Raw genomic sequence first — 24232 nt, 5'->3', positions numbered from 1 at the left:
TGGCTTCATGCAGAACTTATTTGAGGGTGTTTTTTTTCTGAACTACATCCATAGAAACCTTTCCAAATCAAGTTAATGTAATTTGGTCCCAGAGTTTCTGTTGCCAAGAGTTGTAAGATTGTAAGAACAATTTAGCTTTTATTAAAATTATTTTTAAAGAAACAACACTAATTTATTGTGCACTAAATGTACAATGTGTTACTTTAAAATTGTCTTTTGTCCAGATACTGTTGCACATTTTTAGACATATTTAGTATATTCTAACCATATTATTATGGGCTTAAAAACCCATCCAATAATTTTCTTCATAAAATAAGTTTTGTCATATATGGAATGCAAACTTTAAAATGTCTAACTGTTGAAAAAGCATATGGTGCAAGAGAAAAAAGTTATTCTGATTTTAAGTCTGCTTTCCATATCTTCATGGAACGTAAAATGCTCATTATGTTCATATTTTCTCAGTTCATAAGGTGGCGAACTATAGAAAATGTTTTAAAGCAGTTTGTAAGGTTCTATGTAATTCTGTAGTTATAGTTACAAAATTGTTTGGCAAAGCCTCACTTAATAAATCATGTATAACCTTTTCATTATTAACCTCTCCTTTTGAGAGTTGTGTAATTCTGGTCTCGTTCTTTCTGGCTTTTAAATTATATGTATAGGTGTTGGGAGTTTTTAGCTGAAAAATGGCCACAAATCTGTCAGTGTTTGGTGTTATGTGGGGGGAAGACAAAATGGTTTAGTTACTCTGACTTTTAACTTGGGGTGCAAAAGACTTCATTTAAAATTAAATTAATCTTATTTTTAGTCACTTGTGTGAACAAGCCCCTTTTTGGCACCATAATAATGTTAAAAATTTCAATAATACTGCTTGCACTGATTTTAAAGCTGAAGACCAAGACAGTGCTGCTTCTAGAAACAGAGTGGGAGTCATTTCTCATCTCCCACTTTGGGGGCATTGGTTTTGTCTTCAGTATACTTCGTCATTGTTGATTGTGTTCAGATTTGTTCATTGGGGCTTCCTTTAACTTTGTCATGTCTCTTCATTCTTGCTCATGGTCTTCCATTCGTTCATTGTCTTCTGACATGTGCTAGCAGAAAAGGGTGCAACTCCTTGACTTTTGTGGAGCTGGATCCACCTTCACCAATGGTGAATTTGACTTCCTTCCTTTTTGTGCCATTTTGTGGTGATTTTTCTTGTCTTTAGCATTGTGTGTCAGGTGTGTCTCCTTTGCATTGTTTCTCATCCTTTGTTCCTTCCAGTTCTGTAAGGGTGACCGAATTGCCGTCAGTAGAATACAAGTAGTTCCCCTACATTCCTAATGGGGCCCCAATACAGTATTCTGCAGCATTAGGAAGCTGTGTGTTCTTGGCCACAATGGAGCAGCTAAATGTGCAGCCACTTGGCTCTGTTTGGGCTTGTTGTTGCCAGGGGGTTGACAAGGACATTGCGTAGAATGGGCTGGCAAGCAGAACAAATAACAAAGAACACAGCCTCAAGACAGTTGTGACTCAGAACCTAATTTATAATAACTGGGAAGTGTATATGAGTAAAAATTAAGTTCCCTTGCCTGGTTTTTTTTCCTTCAGAGACCACAACTTTAATAAACTCTATTTTGTTGCCATCGTACAACAGAGACAGTATAGTAATGAGAATCATGAAGCAGGTGAGTGAGGATCATGGATCTTTAGAATAAGGGCCTGAGCGTTATCCAAGTGTCATGTGCCCTGGGATTTAGGTTAATGGTCATTCTGGAAAGGAATAATTAAGTAACAAGGAAAAAAAACTTGTTTAAAAACAAAACCACTTTCAGCATCCATTACAGTCCAATGCTAAAACCATACATTGAGATAATCTTGAAATGCGCCTTCCTCTTCATAGTATGGAAATATGTGGAACAAATACATAACATTCTGTTCATCTAGCTACCAGTTATTGTTCAAATTCACATTTCCTGTTATGGGGAGACATGACAGAATCGATCATAGATATACCCTTATTATAATTGTGTTTCATTTACTTCATTATATGAATTACTGGGCAGATCTTCTACCCATTAGTTTCTGATGAAAGTGTAATTGGGCTCTGGAATGGTGGGCGTATGATCAGAAAACCACCTCTGACTTTCTCCTGCTTCACAGCTGTAAATCTGCAGTTGTTAATGTTGACAGAACTTCTTACAGTAATCCTTAACTAGACATTATAAGCAACCCATAAGTTTTCCCATTTCTGAGTGCAGTGTAAGGTGCTGGTGACAATCACTGAATCCCTAAAGGATCTGCCGTCTGGCTGTTGAGGAGATTGTAAGGTGGGGTTTTAGGTGAGAGTCAGTTGAGATGTACTCAGAGGCTCTTGTTGGTTTTATACAATTTCATAAGCAACAAGGCGGCCTCCGGTGATGTCTTCTGAAATGGATTCTCCCTGACAGAGCGCTACAGCCCATATCTAACTGGCTTGAGCATAGGTTGGAAAATTATATTCCATAGGAAACGTTCATGTACAATTTTTAATTTTTGTCTGTCATTTTAGGGGAGGGGAGGTTGTTTAATGACACCCTTGTAAGATGTGAAAGTAAGCGGGTGCGCCCTGGTGCGCAGCTCCAGCAAGCGTGGGCTGAGCTGCAGCAAAAGCCAACAGGGAGCTATTTAAAGAGCTGGCAGGGAGCCGGGTTCCAATAGGACAGGATCTGTAAGAAATTTTGTTGCTTTCACCCTGACCCCCTGTAGATTGCCATATGTGATTTGCTGAATTCCTAGCCACTGTTGCACTGGGTATGTTTTTAAAAAAAAGTATCAGTTAAGAAGCTAGCATTACCGTTTGTGTATTTGTTAATTTTGTGGTGCATACTTATGATCTTCCTCAACTGCAGATGATGTTTCAACATCCCTCTTCTGTGTCTGATTCGCACAGATCTGCATCCTGAATTTGCTTACTATATCCTTATAAAATAATTTTAATATTTTAAAGTTTTTTTGTAGGAGCTAAACTGAAATCACTAATTCTCTTACCAAAGCCTGTTCAATAGCTGTGTAGAATGTAGTGCTACAGACCTGTTTCAAATTATAATCAATGATTTGGAGATGTACAGTTTCATCTTGTGTTATCAGTGTGCAAAGCTAGCTCATCCTTTACCATTTTATGTTTTCCTTATGTATACAATGTGTTCATTTCCTCCAAGAAAATTTAGTACAGTATTGCTGTCATGTTTTGTAGATTGAAGCTGTTTCTGAAAGTGTGACTGAGTTAGGAGAGGGTGAATGACATTAACCAAACTGTGTGAAATTTTTATACGCATAGTATTATTTTAGTGCATAATTTTTGAAAGCCTTTTATTAGTATCGTGTAGTTATCTGGAAATATTGCGCAAAGTTATTTTATAGTGTTCTGTAGGAATCACTTTGCCCGCCATTGAAATGTAGCCATCTCTGGAGCAAAACAAATGCAACACAATGAAATTTAAAAGAAGAAATGAAGAAATGGAGACAAAGAAGTAGAAAAGAAGTTGTCTTTCATTTGAGCACTAACCTAGACTGACTTTGTTTAGATTGAGGCCTAATGCGTTCACAGACCAAGGTGGTATAATAGCTTGCAGCAGACTTCTCAAATAAGCAAATGTATTGCATGTGTGTTAAATTTATTTATTTAAATTTACTTTATGTGTAAAGTAAGACAGCTTTTGTCGCCGCTCTAGGGTTTGAGGTTTTCTGTATTTGCGGTTCCGGTTTTGGTCCTAGATGCTTTACACTCAGCAAGGCGATTGAATGTGGGGGTTAGTTGGAGGAAATGACTGTGGGGAGATTCGTGGGGCAGAAGGGGGACAATGGGAATGTTGGAGTGGGAATTAGGCTTAATGGTTGGAGTATTGGGGGGCAGGCAGTTGGGATATTGATGGGCTGAGGGGAAGGGATGTTCCTTAAAATTCACTTGAAAATGGTGGTCTCTGACTTTGTGGCTTGCACTCATTCTTAAGTACTTTCATTTAATGCACAGCATGCAGCTAGACTGCATGCGCATGTTCATTAGCAACACTGAAGCTCTTAGCTTCCTCAATAAGTTCATGAAATCTGATGAAGCTAATATGAAAGGGTAAAAGCTCAGTGGTTTTGGAAAGATTCTGTGAATTATCAAATTCCTACCATGTTATATTGAATGTGTTGGCAACTTTGAACAGCAGCATGAACAGATCATGTTTTAATCAGCACAAATTATACATTGTTCTGCATGGAGGGTACCTTCATGCATAAACTTTCATTTTCTTAAGCCAGGATAAATTCCAGTCCAAAGGGAGAACAGTCCTTTTGTTTCAGGTACTCAAGTGAAAAAATTGTTATTCTTGTAATACATGTTGTCAGCCATTGGGATTTTGTATTTGGACCTAGTGACATGGATGCAGGAACTTGCTTTGTTGTTATTGAAGCAGTACAGAGAAGGATAAAGAGCTTTTTGATAATGTGAGGAATGTGTGGGGGAAGGGAAGATAGCTATTCATTTACTGTAAGTATGCAAATGCAAGAGGCCTCCTTATCAGAACTATTCTACTGCTGTACCATAGTCACTTTATTTGAAAATTCCATGGCTCAAGGAGAAAAATAAACACATTCATTATATTATTTTCAAAATAAGATTAAATGTGTCCTCTAATGGACAGCTGCTATAATAATCTTCCACAAACATTTTAGGAAGGACTATTCACTGTTCTTCCTGGATTTTGTGTGGCTAAATTGTTGTTTCATTAAATATTACGGCAGCTTATCAAGTGAAAACTTCACTTCCTGTAAAATATTTATTTTCCTGCCTTTATCCTAGATACTGGTAATTCTTTTCAGTATGAGTTACAAAACCTTTTCAATATAAATGCAGTGCAACGCTGATAGTCAAGTTGCTTGATTTTTCTAAGTGCATGTGTCTACTGGCTACAACCTATGCTTAAGAAAACATTTTAGAGAAACAAATCTCCTTTTCCTCATTTATTGAAATATCTTTTCTTTCTCCATCTGATTGAGATCAGCAATCTTTAAAAGCACCAGGCTATGTAGATATCTGAGTAAATTTGGGTTAAACGTCAATCCAGACAGAAAATGTTTAGTTTCTAGGAGGAGTCTTTTGGCTCACGAGGTTGCATCCAGGTATTGTTTTATCCAACATTTCCTTCCCTCTTTGTAGAAGAAAAAAATACGGCATGTAACCTTTACATCGAGATTTTAATTTTAAAGCCCTTCACAAATCTTCCTTGGGATTTGGTCCTTAATAAGGAAGTGCATTTTAACCAGGTTTTTATTGGAAGTGGTTGTCTTTTTGATGGTTCTCATTTGTCTTGTATTCATACTAGGTAGAAAGGAGGCACAAAGAATAGTTAATTGTCTTGTTGGGGGATGTGTTCAGTTTGGCTTCAGTGAGCTCCTCATGCTGTGGTATATAGATATAACAATGGCGCTTGGAATAATTTTTTCCCTGCTTTGCAAGTATGGTACTGTAGGTACTTCAAGAGTATAGGTATGCAATTGAAATTCTCCTCGCAGGGGATGCATGTGTAACAAATGTGATGCCTTGTTGTATATGCCCTCTCAAAGCTAAAAGTGGTATTATGGAGCCTATTACAGAGTTGGCCAAGAACCCTCTGGATGGTCACCCAGCTGCTTATAATCAGACTTAACTGTTAAATCCCAAGTGCGTTCAAACCAGCTGGCCCTGGGCAGAGTCCAGACACGATCTTTAGTTCTAGCCTACTAGGAAGGTTCTAAGGATGCAGATTCACTGTCTGGCCCCCTTCTTGGAACATGGTATTTTGCCGTCCAGGTGCCCTAAGTCTTAGAACCAATACTGAATTATTTCCCCTCCCCTCCCCAACCTCCTCCATTCCTTATACTCACGCCAAGTTTCGACCCTGTGGGGACTCTGGTCCATAGTCTGTCTTTAGGGACACCTTTCCAGTAAAAGAATGCATGTTATGCAAAACGAACTTCTTAAATACACATGCTTTGCTCTGGACAGCTCATGATAGTTACAGACCTAGGCATGAGCTTTGGAGGCATCCCAGCGCAGGCACCACTGGCCCTGTTACCCGATGCCTGGACCATGATGTCCCCACTTCTTCCCGTCTCTGCGGAGAGTGAGATTCTGTGGTATATTTTTACTGATCTATTATGTGCCATTCAGGTTCCTGGGCAACTGAGGAGGTGGTGTCTGCTACTCAGCTTGGACTCCTAGGGAGATTACTGATGAATCTAAACAGCTGAGTAACAGATGCTGGCTCTACCCAGGAACATGCATGATGCATATAAAAGCTCCATGTTCTCCACCTGGCTGCAAACCTCCAGTACAGATCAACCTTCTCTCTGGAGGTTCCAGCTGCCACTTGCATGTTCCTTCTCTCCTCCCAACTTGGCCCCACTGCTACTACTTGTTGTTTCCTCCTCTCCCTCCCTTCCCCCTGACCCTGCCTCACACTGGTGACATCTCTCCTTTCTGCTAACACTTGGCCTGGGTGGTGGGAGGCAGGACACAGTGAGGGGGAGGGGTGGAGTGAGAAAGAAGAGGAGGGATGCAAGCAGCAGCAGAAGGCCCAGTGGGGAGGAGGAAGTGACAAGGGGGGAGCTGAGTGGGGAAGCAGAGGAGGGTTGAAGGCCTGAAGAGAGCTGAACAGAGTAAGTGAGGGAAGGAGAAGAGAAACACCCATTGCGAGCAGAGGATGGGGAGCCTAGGGTAGAAACAATGGGATAGGAAGCTAGTCTGCTGGGAGGGACACAAAGGGTCACGTGTCCCCACCGGTTCAGGCAGTGAGAGGGAGAGGTGGGGACCAGAGCCTTTCCTCTTCCAGTCATGCTGTGTGAGACATTGCCTCGCGTAGCACAGCAGCTGCCCTCGAAGAATACCTGGCTCTCCCAGGCAGCTGCTGTGCTGCACTGGGCAGCATCTGAGAGCGTCTCCAAGGTCTGATTATCCAGAAGAGCAGTCAAACATGCCAGTGGGAGCCAGTGCAGCAGGAGGACAGAGGCACTCCTTACCAGGTAACGTGTCCTGGGGAAGGGATGGGGAGAGCATTAAGGCCCCAGGCTGGGAGCAGGACAAGGAGGAGTCATGAGGGGAAGTCACATGCCCCCCTTTAGCTGGTGCCCCATTTTGTGTCCCTAACACCACTGGCCCCACCACTGCCCACGGAGCCTGTGCACAACTACAGACAGGTGAACGCCACCCCACCCATTAGATCTTATTTCTCCTTCTGAGGACTCTTGGGATTTTGTGGTACCCAATGGCAACCAAATGAGGCAGGTGTTGGGTGGAATCAAGACTCCTCATGTTTCATTCAATTCAACAAATGTTTATTCCTTGTGTACAAAGGAAGAGCCCCTGGTATAAAGTCAGCCAGAGCCCCTTCACTTGTTATTTTATAGCACATAGCAGTGACATAAGATGAATCTTTAGCCAATCATATTATATCTTAATCTGTAGACATGTTTACCACATGCTTGTACTTTTCCATTCCTCGTGTTGAGCTCACCCTCCCCCTTGGCCTCTTTCTAGAATGTTCCTAGGATGGTGAGACACAGCATTCTTCCTTGTGCACGCATGCACTCTAATTCACGTTTTCCATAAAATGAACACAAGCATACCCTTCATTCTCCATGTTCAGATCAGGCCCAAACTCCTTTGTCTCCCCTGTATCAGATCTCTCTTGCTGTTGGTGGTAGTCAGCTTCTTCTGTCCCGGAAACCTCCTTGCTTATAAGCATGACCATGTGAAATCCAACCCTCCAGTCATGCTGGGTTCATGTGCCCAACACCACTGTTTCAAAAGTAGTGTACTATTGGATAAGAGTCATTAACAAGTCCAAAGTCCTTTCTAGATGTGTTGATGGTTCTTCATCACAGCCAGGGTGTACATATACTGTTTAGACTGGTTCACAACATAAAACATTAAATATGCTCAATTACAAAATGGAAGATGGAAAACAACATGTGTGACAAGTATCAGAGGGGTAGCCATATTAGTCTGTATCTCCAAAAACAATGAGATGTCCTTTGGCACCTTTTAAATATAAAAAAAAAATCAGTTAGTCTATAAGATACCACAGGACTTCTCGTTGTTTTTGGAGATGCAGATTAACAGGGCTACCTCCCTGATACTTGTCACCATGCAAGGCACTGTATTTAGCCATATGGAGTGGAAATCCATCAACCTTATGAAAACACTTGCACAGTTACAGACAGACATCATCTTCCTCCAAATGTAAATGCATGGACATCCTATCAAAAGGACAGAAAGTGAAAAACTCACTGCAGTCGACATACCACACAGATTATGGTGAGCGATTGTGCCATACATTCTCTAAGAAGCTGAGGAACCACCTGATCAGCATCCTGTACAGCAAACAGGAAAACCTCAAAAAAGAACTCTCAAATCTGGAAACTCTCATAAAAGAACCAGCCTTCCACACAAACCTCCACATGGCTGGACTTCACTAAAACAAGACAGGAGCTTTACAATGCACACTTCTCTTCTCTACAGAGGAAAAAGGACTGCAAATTATATAAACTCCTACTTGCCACATGGGGCCTCAATAGCGGTACCCTTAACTCACCCAGCAATATCGTCAATCTATCAAAATATGCATTCAGTCCTGTAGAAGATTTGGCCCCATCTCAGGGACTCTTTTTGCCCCACTATCCCCTCAAACTTGATACAGTTCTGCGGGGCTCTGGAAGCCTACTTTCACTGTCTCTGACACAAGGAGTACTTCCAACATGACACTGAGCAGTGCACTGATCCACAGATACCCTGCCACCTATGGAACAAGAAAAAGAATTCTGCATGAACTCCCCCGATGGTCAAAATGACAAACTGGACCTATACATAGAGTGCTTCTGCCGACATGCACAGGCAGAAATTCTGGAAGAGTGGCATTGCTTGCCCCATAAACTCAGCCATGCAGAACACAATGCCATCAACAGCCTCAGAAACAACTCTGATATTATAATCCAAGAGGCTGACAAAGGAGGTGCTGTTGTCACCATGAATAGGACAGACTACTAAAAGGAGGCTGCCAGGCAACTCTTCAGTACCACGTTCTACAAGCCACTGTCATCTGATCCCACTGAGGAGTACACAAAGAAACTACACCATCTGCTCAAGACCCTCCCTACAAAAGCACAGGAACAAACCTATACGAACATACCCTTAGAGCCCCAATCAGATTTACTCTGTCTCCTATCACTGACTTCCTTAGGAAACTACAGTTCATTTGTGGCCTTCCTGAAAACACCATCCTGGCCACCATAGATATAGAGGATGTTTACACCAATGTCCCATGTGGAGGTGGCTTCAAGCTTTTAGGAACATTATCCCTGATGAAGCCAAGGGACAACTGGTGGCAGAGCTTTGTGACTTTGTCCTCACCCACAACTATTTCAGATTGGAGGACAATCTATACCTTCAAATCAGTGGTATCACTATGGGCACTCTCATGGCTCCACAGTATGCCAACATTTTTATGGCTGACATGGACAATGCTTCCTCAGCTCTCGTTCCCTAGCACCCCCCTCTACTTTCACTATATTGGTGAGATCTTCATCATCTGGACTCATGGGAATGAGGCTCTTGAAGAGTTCCACCTTAATTTCAACAGCTTCCACTCCACCATCAACCTTAGCCTGGACCATTCCACACAAGAGATCCACTTCCTGGACACTACCGTGCAATTAAGTTATGGTTGCATAAACACCATCCTATACTGGAAACCCAAGGACCAGTATTCTTACCCACATGCCTCCAGCTTCCATCCAGGGCACACTACATGATCCATTGTATACACCCAAGCACTAAGGTACAACCTCATTTGATCCAATCCCTCAGACAGAGACAAACACCTACAAGACCTTTGCCAAGCTTTCCTGAAACTACATTACCCACCTAAGGAAGTGAAGAAACAGACTGACAGAGCCAGATGTGTACCCAGAAACCACCTACTACAAGACAGGCCCAACAAGGAAAGTAACAGAAGACCACTAGCCATCGTATACAGCCCCCAGCTAAACCTCTCCAGTGCATCATCAGCGACCTACAAGCCATCCTGGACAACGATCCCTCATTCTCATAGACCTTGGGAGGCAGGCCAGCCCTTGCCTACAGACAGCCTGCCAACCTGAAACAAATTCTCACCAGCTACTATAGACCGCACAACAGTAGCTGTAACTCAGGAATTAATCCCTGCAATAAACCTCGGTGCAAACTCTGCCTGCATATCTACACCAGCAGCACCATCACAGGACCTAACCACATTAACCACACCATCAGGGGCTCAGTCACCTGGACATCTACTAATGTTATATATACCATCATGTCATGTGAGTCTCTACGTAAAAGAGTAAATGGACACAATCAGGTATGAGGAATGGTAACGTACAAAAGCCTGTAGAAAACTTCAGTCTCCCTGGACGTTCAGTAACTAGCCAACCTGCAACAGAAAACTTCAAAAACAGACTCCAAAGAGCAGAGCTACAATTCATTTGCAAATTTGATACTCTCAATCAAAGACTGAACAGAGACTGGATGTGCCTGGCCAACTACAAAAGCAGTTTCTCCTCTCTCGGTGTTTACACCTCCACATTAACTGCTGAAAGTGAGCCACATCCTCCTCTCTGACTGAACTGACCTCATCAGCTCTGGCCTTCCTCTTGATTAGCCGTCCCTCCTTTTCATGAGCTTGTATAATTAGACCCTTCTGGAATCTCCACTACATACATCTGATGAAGCGGGTCTTTGCCCATGAAAGTTTATGCTCCAAAATATCTGTTAGTCTATAAGGTGCCACAGGACTTCTTGTTGTTTTTAACAACATGTGTGACGTAACTGGGTACAACCCTCCTCCAGTAGTGACAAGGCCATAATTTAGAAATGTGCTCTATTATTAGTGATTGGCAACAAATTATAGTAACAAAAGATTGGAAAGCTGTCTTGTCTATTAATCATTAAGGTGTAGACTCCTTGGACACACCAGACTTTTAATGAGCATGCAATCACTCTGGTGTGGGCCAGAGAGTTTTGAGAGAGGTTCAAATGTTTGAGGGTTTCTTTTGCACACATTTTGTGAATTCCCAGTGACATGACATTTCTGAAAATTAGTTTGGTCAAGAAACATGGCTCTGCTCTTTCTTCCCATAACTGAAACATAAAGGGACAGAGTCATGGTCGTCTCTTTCATACAATAAATGATTTGTGTCTAGCAAGCTTTGTGTAGGCCACTCCTGACCCTAAGATTCTATTTTCATTGTAGTTGTTATGGCCTAGGGGTGTTGTAGATTACCAGGGAAGCCTTTGGTCACCATGGTATTTCCTGCAGTGCATGGGCAGTATAGGCCAATAAGTAGAAACTCAATGACCCATAGAAAAAGGCTTGACTTGACAATCCTTTTTCCAAGGCTGTATGCATGACCTGCAAGAATAGCAGCCACGTAAGCTTTGAAGATTTGGTATCACCAGTCCTCCCTCAGACTGTATTGTCATTGGCTGTGGGATTCACTGGTACCAGAGGCTGCTGTCAGGTTACGTCTTCTCTACATGCAAGATGAGTGTAGCCGTGATCAATCTTCTGGAGTTGGATTTAGTACTTTTGTCAGGGATGAACTAAATCAAACTCATGGGATGCCCACTTAGGTGCTGGTACTCCTGCTCCTCTTGAGGAGTAAGAGGAGCATTTGCTCCCATTGCCCTTCTGTAGTGGAAACAGTGTGGAAGCTTAAATTAAGGTATGTTGATGCCAGCTAAACAATTAATGTAGCTGGAGCTGTATATCTTGATTCAACTTTCCCTTTTAATGTAGACCTGGCCCCCCTATGTCCCATTCTCCATGGTTCAATTGTTACTGGTCGATTGCCTGCATGAAGGTATTCCCCAGCATAAAAAAATTTTGAAAATGTTGTAAAAATCCTCGCTGAGTCCAGTACAATACAGACGTAAGTGTTGTAATTTCCCGTCATCACTGGTTTTAAGTCCTGTAACTTCCTGTAAGCTTTGCAACAGTAATTGCCTGTATAAACCCTAAGCTTAGTAACAGTAACTTTGTTTTATAGATTTAGCTTTCTTCTATATATTTATATTTTTGTTTCTTAAGTTTTGTTTTGTAGCAGCTGCTAGGTCTATATTAAGTGTTATAAGGTAATAAGAAATTGTCTATAGATACCATAAATCTGTAAGAAATGCTGACTGTTAGAAAGTTAGTTGTGTCTACAGTCTCATTTAAATGTGTGAATGTGGATGTTTGCTTGCAATGGAATCAGTCCCTGAAGCCAGTCTGTCTGGATGACTAGCTGCCAGCAGCCCCTTGATGGCCAGAGAATAATATGAGCTGAGCCCTGCAAAAGAACCCACCTCAGAAAAAGGCCTCATCAAGAGAAGATCAAAGTCCCACCTGCTGTCAGTTTATACTGTATCCTGGGACAGTGGGTCAGGACAAGCGCTGTGGACTGAAACACATAAAAAGATGGGTGCAAAGCTATAGGGGAGTTCTTCTTGCTATCACCACGCTAAGTCTTGACTGGCTGGAGAGGCCCCTCTCCCTCTTCCCAGGATGGATGGTGCTGACTCCTCCTGAGTACCATGGTGACAAAGGGGTTGTATGATCAGCTCAGTGCCCCAGATTCATGATTGCAGGCAGGCACACTGAACCCACTATCACTTGGTTTCTTCTCCCGTCTCTATTTAACTCTTCACTTGTGTGAGTTTGGTTGTGTGAGTGTATGAATGCAGAAAAGTATGAGCGCGTGGGTGTGTGCTTGAAAGCTCGTTCCCCTTTTTTCTTTGACCCAACAGTGACATTTAATACAATGCATATGAGTGTAACCCTGGGGTGGTCTTTAGTGGAAATAAGGTAACAGTAATATTCTTGGATTCTTTTATACAAGCCTCATCTTTTGCCACATAACTGTGTGTACTCAGAGTGCATTTTATACTAGGTTCTTCCTGCCTAGCACAATATATTTCATTTCATGCACTTCATGGTTGCCAAATAGGTTAGCATGTGGTGTGCTTATGTGACTATTTTGTTACTTCTAATTCCATGTACAGTGTGAATAGCTGATCCATCTGACAATCTCTAGAAACTCCAAGTGAGAGGCGGTGGATAAGGGAAGGGAAGTTTCTTTAGATGCAGTTGACAAGTTATTCATACTGAAAATGAAATTTTTATAAATAACAAAATATATAAATATATCACATACTAACATAGTTATCTGGTATACATAAAGTATATTGAAAGTAACACTCTCTTTCCATTCAATCTTTAAACTGATGGAAAAAAGACACAACAAACTAGCTTCAAATTCTTGGTCTTCACTTTCAAGGTGCAAAGTCTTCAGCACTCAGGGGCCCTGGACCCGGGATATCCACATTACCTGAAGCATGAGGATGAAGATCATAACTGACAACTCAGTTCCTCTGGCATAATGAAACTCTCTCCTACAAGGGTGAAGCTCATCCTTGTGGGAGACAGAACTTTCTCAGTTGGTTCAACAGAGTGAAAAGAAATTACCTGGGCAGCGTTCCCTTGTTCAGCTACTCAGAGAGATTTAAATGCTGGCCAGCTGATTAGCAGTGTGCGTAGGTTTTTTGTGTCTACTGGTGGTACACATTCACATATAAACATTTAATCCACACGTGGGTAGAAAGATTAGTAGGAACATTCTACGCTGGAGCTAAGAATCACCACAGACCGCTCCCTCTTCTGCCTGCAGTGCAAGGCACTTTTCTATTGCCCAGCCTTCTTTATTATAAACACGTAGCTGTGTGTGTGTGTGTGTGTGTGTGTGTGTGTGTGTATTTTTAAAAAATCCTACCAGAACAAAACACTTCATTGCACAGATGTCTCTCCTTTGGGAGTGAATGAGGGACCAAACATCAGCTGACATTTTGGTCATGCCCTTTAAAGTATTACTGGAAGGCACTCAAATACCATGAAGATGAGCCCAATATAAAAGCCTGTATAAATAGAAGAGAACAATACTTCTGTAGGCTTGCTCATTTTGTCGATTGGTTCCTAAAATATAATTATGTACAATAACATTTGACAGTACAGGAGGTTGATAGAGCATAAAGTCAAATTATCAACCTGAGGCTTCTCCTGAAATATTTGGCGAGCTCTTTGATTAAAGCTATTCTTTTGTTTTATTTCAGAGAACAAAAAAGGTGGAAGAGGAGGTGGAGGACCTTACTGCAGAGGAAAGGAGGACATTAGAAAGAAAACTAAAGAAAGAGCGTAAAAAGGAAGAAAAAAAGCTGATGAGGGAAGCTGGAATGGCTGTTAGAAAAGAAGAGCCTAAAAAGCTATCAGGAGCTGAGTTGGCACTGGAGTATTTAGCTAGGTAAGAACCCAAAAACCTGTGTAAAGCTCCCTAAGAAAAGTAATCTGTAGACAACATCAGAAATCCAGAACAGGCTGAACTAAACCATAGGACTTCAAAAGACATTCTTAGAGGTGAGTGCTAATTAATGTTTCGTCACAGCTGACATACCGGGATAAAATGGTCCATTTTATTTTATCATTTGAACTGCAGTAGTATTGGGGTTTCAGTCAGGGCGCTGGTTTATTAGGCACTGAATGAACACATACCCAAAATAGGTTTACCAGGTGTCCAGTTTTTGATTGGAAAGCCTGTTTGAAAAGAGATCCTGGTATCACTGGTCAGCACTAGTGACCAGGCCATTAGAAGTCGAATTGGTGGTGCAACAGGACTGAGGCAGGCTCCCTGTCTTGTCTCTGTGCCAGCTCCTGGAAACAGCTGGCAGTTCTGACTCCTAGGGGAAGGGGCCAAGGAGGCTGTGTGTGCTACTTGCCCCCAGCAGGTGGTGTCTCCACAGCTCCCGTTGTCTAGGAACCAATGGGAGCTGCCAATCTGGCACTTGAGGAAGGCCAACATGCAGATCCTAGGAGTTAGAGATGAAAGTGAGTGAGGTTTTAGGCGAGAGAACAATGGAGGCAGAGGGTGGGACCTCAGTGGTTGCAGGAGGGCAAGGGTGTATGGTTTTGTGTGATTAGAAAGTTGGCAGCCCTAAAGAAATGGCAGTCACCATCCTGAAGATCTTACAGTCTATGTGTAAATATGCCTAGAACCGCTGCACTTCCAAGGATTGTTGAGATCTTGCTAACAAAAAGATTTCATTGAGAACTTGTTCTACTTATTTGGTCTGTTTTAAAAGAGAGACAGTTGCTTTTACTCTCTGTGTAATGGAATTACATTAAATCGTTTGAGATCATGCAATATTACTTAATTTCACCCAAAGCAATCTATGATATTTGGACATTATAAATTTGATGCGCTGAACTTTGTTTTAAACTTGGAAAATATAAAGGCTTATTTGCATACCAAGAGTTTATAATTACATGCCAAGTTAGGTGATTGGTTTGTGACTGCAGATAGTTATTTACTATAGTTAGCATATTTGTGTATGAAACTCCAGCATAAAGGAAAGCCCAGGCTTACAGTAAAAACAAATATAATGAAACTTTCATAGCATGCTGCAGCCAATTTGACATTATGGAGAAACGGGAAAATAGTGTTTGTTTTTTACAAACTGCAAGCTATACGGCATCTCTAAAAACTCCAGAAGATTTGCACGTTACAAAGAATAGGTTACCAGTTGGAATAGCCCCAGTTTTCTATTTCTGGTAGTGCTAAAGAGTGAAATTCTCAGACAGTCTAAATGATTACTTACAGCTTACAAGTCTCCGTGGGGCAGGAGGAAATTAATTGCGTTCCAGACTGGGGGATATATGCATTTTTGTTATATAAACTTCATCATGGAGCGATAGCAAAATGACAATAATATCTTCAATCTGGAAAACAGCTGGGATACTCCAGCATTGTTTTCAACTGCAGTTGGATTGGCAGATAGCTACCATCTGTTTCAGCTGTACTCTGGAATGTGTATGTAGTAGGGGTGGATGTGAAGATAATGATTTTCAGGATTGTATAGCAAAGGAACAAGCTGTAGGTTTCTTTGATTGTTATTCTAGTAATCTTTGTGGCTGTTTGCCTATTTAGATGCTACATTATGACACCTGAGCATATTTTTTTCTTTGAAGTTAAATAAATGTGGTTACAAGAGTTTCATTTGACCTAATGCAAAATTACCTTTGAAGCTGTTTAAGGACAGCTGATACATAATTTGGTCAGGTAATAAATAGATGGAGTCCTGGAGATACACACAGCAATAGGATATCAAGGGGATTATTGCATAAAACACTGACTTGTGTCTCGTAAGCTTGATGGAGAGATGTCCTAAGATGCTGAACTGCAGAGCAAACATGTTAATGTGGGTTCCATTCCAGTTAGCTGTTTGGCTCTAATAAAAATTACAGAAATAACCACCTAATCTTTATTCAGTTGGGAAACTTCCTAAACCCCAACAAATAAGCAACAACTACCTGAATTTAAATTTGTTGCAAAGGAACATGGCCAGGGTTTTTAATTCTCAAGAAAATCTAGAAAGAAATCCTGTCCCCATTTAAATCAATGGCAAACCCCCCTCTCACATCACTAGGACTCATATTTCAATTCTTGTATTTTTGTAATACCTATACTCACCTTCTGAAGAAACTACTATATTGGAAGACAAGTCAGTAGCACAGGTACAAGAGTTATATGCAATTTGAAATAAACAAAGAAGACTATTGTGGGATTTGTTTTGACCATCCTAGGTAATGTGACTTACCAGAGGTAAAATAGTTGCTAACTGGGATGAAAGCTTAAGGCCTTGTCTATGCTACCCACATCCTAATAATCTATTCCACACAACTTCATTTGTTCAGGTAGTGTAGCTGAAGTCAACATACTTATTGCAGTGTGTTCTGTGTGGTAAGATCAGTGGGGGCTGCTCTCCCGTTGACTCTGGCTACTCTTTTTGTGCTAGTGGAATATTGGAGCCAACAGGAGAGCACTTGGAGGTTGATTTTATCGTATCTGAGCATATGTGATGAATTGATCCCCAGTGGGTCGATCTGTGCAACATTGATCAGCCACATAATGAAGCCTAACTGTCTGAGTAGAGGAGGCATCTCCTATGGGATAAGTGGAAGTTCACATCCACTCTGAGAGCTGAGACAGCTGTTTTGTTTATTAGCTATAGAATATTCATGACATTACAGAACAACTATTTTTTAAAAGAAATAGACACCAAATCATTTATAGAGAAGGTTCTTTAGGGAAGTTAAGGAATTCAGAGGTAAATTAGTAGAATACCTTCAGTGAAAAATTCATGTACAGATCTATATGTGAGTGATGCAGGGGAACATTTATTATTTTTAGGTGAGTGGCGATGGCTTACATATTCCAAGAGTTATTAGTTCTGTTGTTTAGCTGTTCTGCGTGGGACAGAAGAAATAATATATTCTAATCAGAAATGAGTCAACCCATTTCGAAGGAAGGATGGATGGATGGACAGATGAACCCTGGTGAAGGAGCAACCTTGTATGGGGCGATTTGAAAATAAAATGGAAGTAGCACCCAGCTTACAAGCTTGAGTTTTTTTCTTTGACAGTGCATAGCATATTTCCTCTGACATGCCTTCTCCTCCTACATGAGATGTTGTGTGTGCAGGATGGAAGCTAGAAGCGTTTAGTTAAGTGTAGCGATCAGTGGGTTTCTGGTAGAGTGTGGTACTGATCAGGCCACCCTTGATGTCAACGGTAGTGTCCAGGAAATGTATCTCTTGCATGGAGTAGTTGAGGCATGAGTTGATGGTGGGGTGCAGATTGTTAAAGTCTCTGTGGAATTCTTCTGAAGTCTCTATACCATGGGTCCAAATCATAAAGATGTCATCAATGTATCGTAACTAGAGGAGGGGTAATAGGGGACGAGAGCTGAGGAATCATTGTTCCAGGTCAGCCATAAATATATTAGCATATTGTGGGGCCAGGCGGGTGCCCATAGCAGTTCCACTAATCTGGAGGTATAAGTTGTTCCCAAATCAGAAATAATTGTGGGTGAGAAAAAAATTACAAAGGTCAGACACCAGATTGGCTTTGGTGACATCAGGGATGGTATTCCTATACATGTACTGAGTGAGAGAGTTAGAAACTGTTGATTGTGTTCTTTATCTCCTGATATTCTAACACCAGTAATAAAAAAAAAAAAAAAAATCATATTTACATTGAAAATAATACTCGGCATGGCACGGCAATGCAAGATGTGATGTGACTGTCCATGGTAGAAATAATTCTGCTTTTGCATTTCCCCCTCCTGCCCCACTCCTGCATTAACATTTTTAGCTGCCTGTCTTAGAAAGCTCTCTGCTGCTCGGACAGTGTACTAAAAACTGAACTATAGTTTGTTACTAATGAGGGGCAGAGGAATTCGAGAAGGCTGGGCCTTAAAACATAATATCCTGTGCTACGATGAGATGCCACTATATTAAATATTATGGTCTAGATCCTCTCAAGTGGTGTAAATCACAATTTACATCACTGGAGGATCTGCTCTGATAGAGGCAGGAAACCCTGGATTATGGCTATATCAGCACTGTTGTGAATGCAGGCCTAAACAGGGTAGGTGGCTACATTCACAAATAGATAAGGGGCACAAAATGAAATGGGAGCGTGAGGAGAACAACAGGTTGGTCAGAATTGTTTCTGTCTGGAATGGATTCTCAGGAAACACAATCTATTAGTCATTCCCCTGATTACGTCAGCCAGCAGGGACAAATCCATCAGGAAGTAAACCTTAATATTCTTTAAAGCAGATTATATTTTCAGGTGACTTTAAAAGAAAATCCCTTGTAACTATAAAGATATTCATTAAAAGGCTCCTTAGTTGACCAGAGAACACTTTAAAGTGATTTCAGATGACAATGCTTCATTGTAATTGAAGAAATTTGAGTCACGCTAGCAAGAGGAACAACTTAATGACAGTGATTCTGAATGCTTGGTTATATTACAGTGAAAAAATGCTCTGTATTTAAAGTATTTAAATAATATCTGATGTAACACACCACTGCCTTGACAAAAGCCTGGAAACTGAAAGGTAAGACTCAGCTTACATACTTAATTTACCACGTCTAAAAATGAAAATCGAGCATGACATATATCTGATCAGAACATTTTCTGGCCTTTGTCAAATCTGAATTTTAACTGTGTTTTTAATTATCATAGAATCTTATAAGATTGCTCTGTACTACTGCCATAATTGGTAAGAGCTTTGAAGATTAGGGAATATTTAGTAATCAGTTATAATATGAGCTAGTGATGAGGAAGCCATCAATATATGTAGTTTGGGAAAGTATCCCAGAGCTCGTCAGCTGAACATGCCTAGTCTTGTTTGATCAAGCAATTAGTCTGTTCTTAGAAGATTTGCAGACTTTCTCTTGAGATTTCTTGTTCTTGGTTTTAGGTGCAGTCAGTGGAAGGCTCATGAGAGGGTTTTTTTTTTTTTTTTCTTTTGGTGTTTTGATATTTCTGCTTCTAATTCTGGATGAAATCAGGAAGTGTAGAGTGGCATGAACATTTTTTTCCAAAGTTAACTAAGCCATTTCTGGCTTCCAAAATTTCAGGTAGTCATTTTCTCTGAACTTACCAGTCCTTCTAAATTATTAATCTTCCTGACGATTTTACAGGTACATGGGGTTTTCTGCAATGGCCGAAAATCAAGGTAAATCAGCTCCAAAGAAAAAGTCCTAAGTTAATCTCAGCTAGCAAGCATTATGCCAAAACTGCACTTTGGGGGAACTAAGATATTTGTGTCATGGGCAAATACCCTGGATGAGTTTACAAGCCCCAGCGCAGACCAGAAGCTTTGAATTGCTTTCTGTTCACTAGTGTGAGACCATAAACAACCAGCAGAGGGCAGACCAAAACTTTTGCCACTTCTTTCCAATGTCCTTCCTACAGAGGGGGGAAGATTGTTCTGCATCTTCCCTTACCTTGGCCTGTGATACAGAAAAGGTGAGAAAAATACCTTTCATTCACATGATTATCTCATTTCACTTCACATTCAAAATAGAGGCTTTGGCAGCTCCCTCCAACTTGGCATCTTTAATGTAGAGGTCCTAGCGTGTCTGTAATCTTCAAGTATCAGTTCCTCATTAAAGGGCGGTCATGGAAAAGGGTTGAGGGTGTGCAGGGGGGTGGGGGAGAGACTGGAATCAGAGGAGAGGTGGAGAGTTAAGAACATTGAAAGGAACAAATAGCGTAGGTAGGGAAACAGCTGAAGGATGTTTGTAGGGAAGAATAAAACTGAAGGACAGGAAGACAGACTTGAAAATAAGACAGATGATATAAAAGGGTTGAAAAGGGTGCAAAGTACACTCATCCCTAGTTTAATGAGTACTTATGAGTGCTCACTCAAACGAGGGCTACATATAGTTACCACTGTTCAGTATGCGTGTGAACTTCCCTCGCTCATATGAGCAGATGGCTGGGTCCCTGGCTGGGGCACGGGGAGACCAGCTGCAGTTGAGCCTGCCCCAGGGTCCCTGGCCAGGGCATGGGGAGACCTGCAGTCCTGGCCAGCCTGATCCCAACACTCCCCCTGCAGCAACTCCCCGCGTAACCTCCCCCAGCCTGCTCCCAACACCCACCCCATCCCATTCTGAACCCCCCTGCCCGCTGCATCCCCCTCACCTCCAGTTACCTCTGCTGCATCCTGGAAGAACAAGCCACCTGCAGGTTTTAACCCTCCCTCCCACTGAGGGCCCCAAACTGCCCCCAGCCTTTAACCCTCTCCAACTCCCACCCCACCCCCCCCCCGACCAACCCAAGGTTTACTTACCTTTCCAAAGCAGCACCACATGCTGCCACTGCTTCGCTGAGTTTGGAGTATTAGGAACCAATCAAGACACTTTTACATGTATTTTAATGGTAATTTAATGTCCCTCTTACGAGTTTTGCCTATGAGCAGAAAGTTGGGAACCAATCGCGCTCATATAGTGAGGGATGAGTGTACAGAAGGTTCTAGTGTTCATTTGGTAACATGGGATCAAATCTTAGTTTCAGTAGCCATCCTGTTAATGCCATTGTGGCTGCTCTTCCTGTGTAGTGATCAGTGAGGCTTCAGTTTTAAGGCAGAATTTAGAAGTAATTTCCTTGAAGCTTTCAAAGTTGGGGAATAATCCCCAGCCTTCTGGATGCTACTTGATGGGAAGGAAAGAATGTTGCAATTTATGGGGCTGCTAATAAGATACTGATGATAACCTAGCTGATTTGCCATGGCAGTCTGGCAGAACTGGCTTTGTCTTGGCCACTCACTTTGTCCTAGAGTCTAGTTTTCTTGGTCCTAGTGTTCTTTCTATTGAGCCTGATTTATGAATGTGCTATTGTATGGATCTGCACATGTGGCCTCATACACTGGTCAAGCAGATATAACCAAAACAAGTGGGATGCCAGGACTGAATCTGTGTACTCATCAGAATTGAAAAGGAGACTGCTAACCTTCCTAACTGGATGTAGCTATGAACCATCCCTGGGATCTCCTTTATCACCTCTTCCTAAAAAGTACTTTGGAAGTTCATCCTCTACCGTCTCTACGCCCATTTCAAATGCTCCCCATTGCACCAAATAACATGGAGTGTCAAAGCACTTTACTGGGAAGGGTCATCTCTATACCTCTTACAGATTTTACCTTAGTCTTCTAATCACTCATTTTTATAGCATCTGGCCAATAGAATGTTTTAGGGTGTATTTAGAGCAGAGTTGGGCAATCATTTTTAATGGGGGTGGTACTCCAAGATTCTGGTAAGTGGTCAAGGGCTGCACTTTTCTATGGAGAAGGTGTGGGGCCTGGGTTGGAGGCAGGGTGCAGAAAGGAGGCTGGGGGTAAGGGAGTGGGGTGCAGGATGGAGTGTGGGGCCTGAGAGGGCGTGTGCATGAAGGAGGAGGTTGTAACATGGAGCAGTGGGTTGGAGTGCAGCGCATGGGAGGGGGTCTGGGTACAGGAGAGGATTCTGACCTAGGGAAGGGATGTAGGAGTAGGTGCAGGGTCTGAGAGGAAGTTGTGACCTGGGGTGCATAAGGTTTGGGAAGAGGGGGTTCAGAGAGTTTGGGTGGTGACCTGGGGCAGGGGCAGCAGGGCTCAGGAGAGGATTTTGGTCTGGTAAAGAGGTATAGGAGCGAATGCAGGATCTGGGAGTGAGTTGGTGTCCGGTGCTAGAGGTAGGTAAGCAGCTCCTGGCCAGCAACACTCTCAGGCTGGTGATTCTGCATGACAGCAGTCCTAGCCCACTGGCTGTTCCATCTGGCTCTCTGTGAATTGCTTCTGCCCCCAGCAAAATCTCTCAGCTCCTGTTGGCCAGTTTCTGGCCAATAGGAGCAGAGAGACTTTTCTGGGGCCTGAGGCAGCAGTGATGATCCTCTTCCTCTGCAGCTGTGGGGGGAGGGGCATGGCCCAAATTAAAAGGTTTGGCAGGCAGGATCAGGCCCACAGGTCATGTTGTGCCTGCCCCAAGTCTAGAGAATTATAAAGCATTTTTAAAAGAAATAGCATAGAAACAGGGCATATCCCAAACCACAAAAGGAAAATGATTTGTTCCTTTGAATGGAGACATTTTGTAACCCTATTAACACTACTCCTGCTCTGGTGGACACTTTGTCAGTTCAAATAATACTGCAGCCAGCACAAGAACTAGTCATTGCTGTGCAAAGGCATTAGCAGAATCAAAGGTATCCTAACTCTTAGCTAAGCCTGTTAATAGTGCCCAAATTGTTTCAGATCAAAGTAACTCTGCTTTTCAGAAGACAACTTACATGTAAGTAGAAATTTGTTACTAGGCTCCTAGAGAGCTTTTAGAGGAGGCCAGTAGTAGCTAATTTAATATCTAGTATTAGGACTTTAATAGGAGGATAATAAATACTTTGGAACGCTGAAGCTACAGATATTTCCCTTGAGAGTCACAGAGCAATTTGAGTTTGACGGAAATTTAACATCCATTCTGCTCCCTCCCTCAGGAGACAGGAAATTTGTTTAGGGAAGACATCATTAGGGTTCTTTCTGCAAACAGATATGTTTGAGGGAGAAAGTACCGGGTGACTTTGTTTTTCTGGCTCTCCCTCCAGAGAGAAAAGAACAGAAGGCGATCACTCTGTTCTGAAGCACCTTGGAAGAAGAACCTGTAACTCAATTTTTTTGTTGATTTTGTTTTCATGGTTGTGGTTAAACCAAATTAGAGCATATTTAGATTATTTTTTTTAATTGGTAATATAATTCATGTATCGTGTTAGTCTTTGAAATAGACAAATTAATGCTCTGATTGTGGAAAATGTCGCAAATTTATTTTTACTGTATGTTAGTATTCTGTGTAATATTACAATTTAAATCAGTCTTAACTTTAAATGGAGCTTTGATGGCTTTCTAAAAAGTATTTTTATGCTACTTCAACTAGAAGTTATGGTCTTAATGCAGGAATGGGCCACCTATGACTATATTATACTGGAGGTGAGACTTTCACGATGGAGTCCTCTGGTGTTAAAATCTAGGAATCTATAATATGAATGTTATGAAAAAATTAAGTTCAAAACAAAGCTGTGTTCAGACTCTCATGCAGATGTTATTCAAACATTGGGATAGGTTTTCTTCCTTAGAATATTAGCAAGAAAATAATGTATGCAGAATTTGAAATTGAGTGTATTCATAGCTGTCAAAATAAGTAGGACTTACACCATTCATTAGGATTGTATGGTAATTTTAGATATAAATACGTAATAAAATTTTAAGCACGTGATGTAGCTGGTGTATAAACCATATGTTTCAGAAAGCTTCCATAAATCCTCAGCCATTCCATAAACTACACAGCTTCATCTAAGGTTCAAATTCTTAAACATCTTTTATACATACAGATTTCTTTTCAAAATGAGTGCTGACTTTTGACATGTCCTCCGAATGCAGTTATTGACTTATGTAAGATGTGAGAGGTTGGTAAATTTGTGACATCTTTAGATTGTTGCTGATTCTAACATAGGATTGCAAATTCTCATTACACACTTCTCAATAGACAAGATAGAGAATTCCCTGTAGGAGAGGAAAATACTATGTACAAAGTTGCCTGTGGGCCTACCAAATTTGAGTATTGTAATTTTGTATACTCTGTGTGGTTCACACTTGTTCACAATGCTGTTGTAGACATGTAGATTCGCAGCTATAAGAGAGGCAAGGTGGGTGAGGTAATATTTTTATTAGGCCAATTCTACTGGTGAAAGGGACAAGTTTTTGAGTTTATACCAGTTAGACCTGAATAAGAATTCTGTGTCAGCTCAAAAGGTTG

General features: G+C 41.5%; 1 protein-coding gene across 3 annotated transcripts in view; it reads left to right on the top strand.

The window, feature by feature from the left end:
• The window catches only part of CHLSN (cholesin), a 217730-nt gene that overhangs the window by 155046 nt on the left and 38452 nt on the right, over window positions 1-24232 (top strand). For 2 of the 3 annotated variants that reach the window (XM_075010321.1, XM_075010320.1), the window contains one exon: window positions 14162-14349. In XM_075010321.1, coding sequence (XP_074866422.1) covers window positions 14162-14349 — 188 coding nt within the window. Of the gene's footprint in view, window positions 1-6997; window positions 7006-14161; window positions 14350-24232 lie in introns of those variants that run through there. The other variant, XM_075010322.1, reaches the window with a different exon arrangement.

Source organism: Carettochelys insculpta, chromosome 16 (assembly GCF_033958435.1).
Source record: "Carettochelys insculpta isolate YL-2023 chromosome 16, ASM3395843v1, whole genome shotgun sequence".
Taxonomy (NCBI): Eukaryota; Metazoa; Chordata; order Testudines; family Carettochelyidae; genus Carettochelys; species Carettochelys insculpta.
The sequence above is the reverse complement of the archived record's forward strand: the minus strand, read 5'-3'. Positions and strand labels throughout refer to the sequence as shown.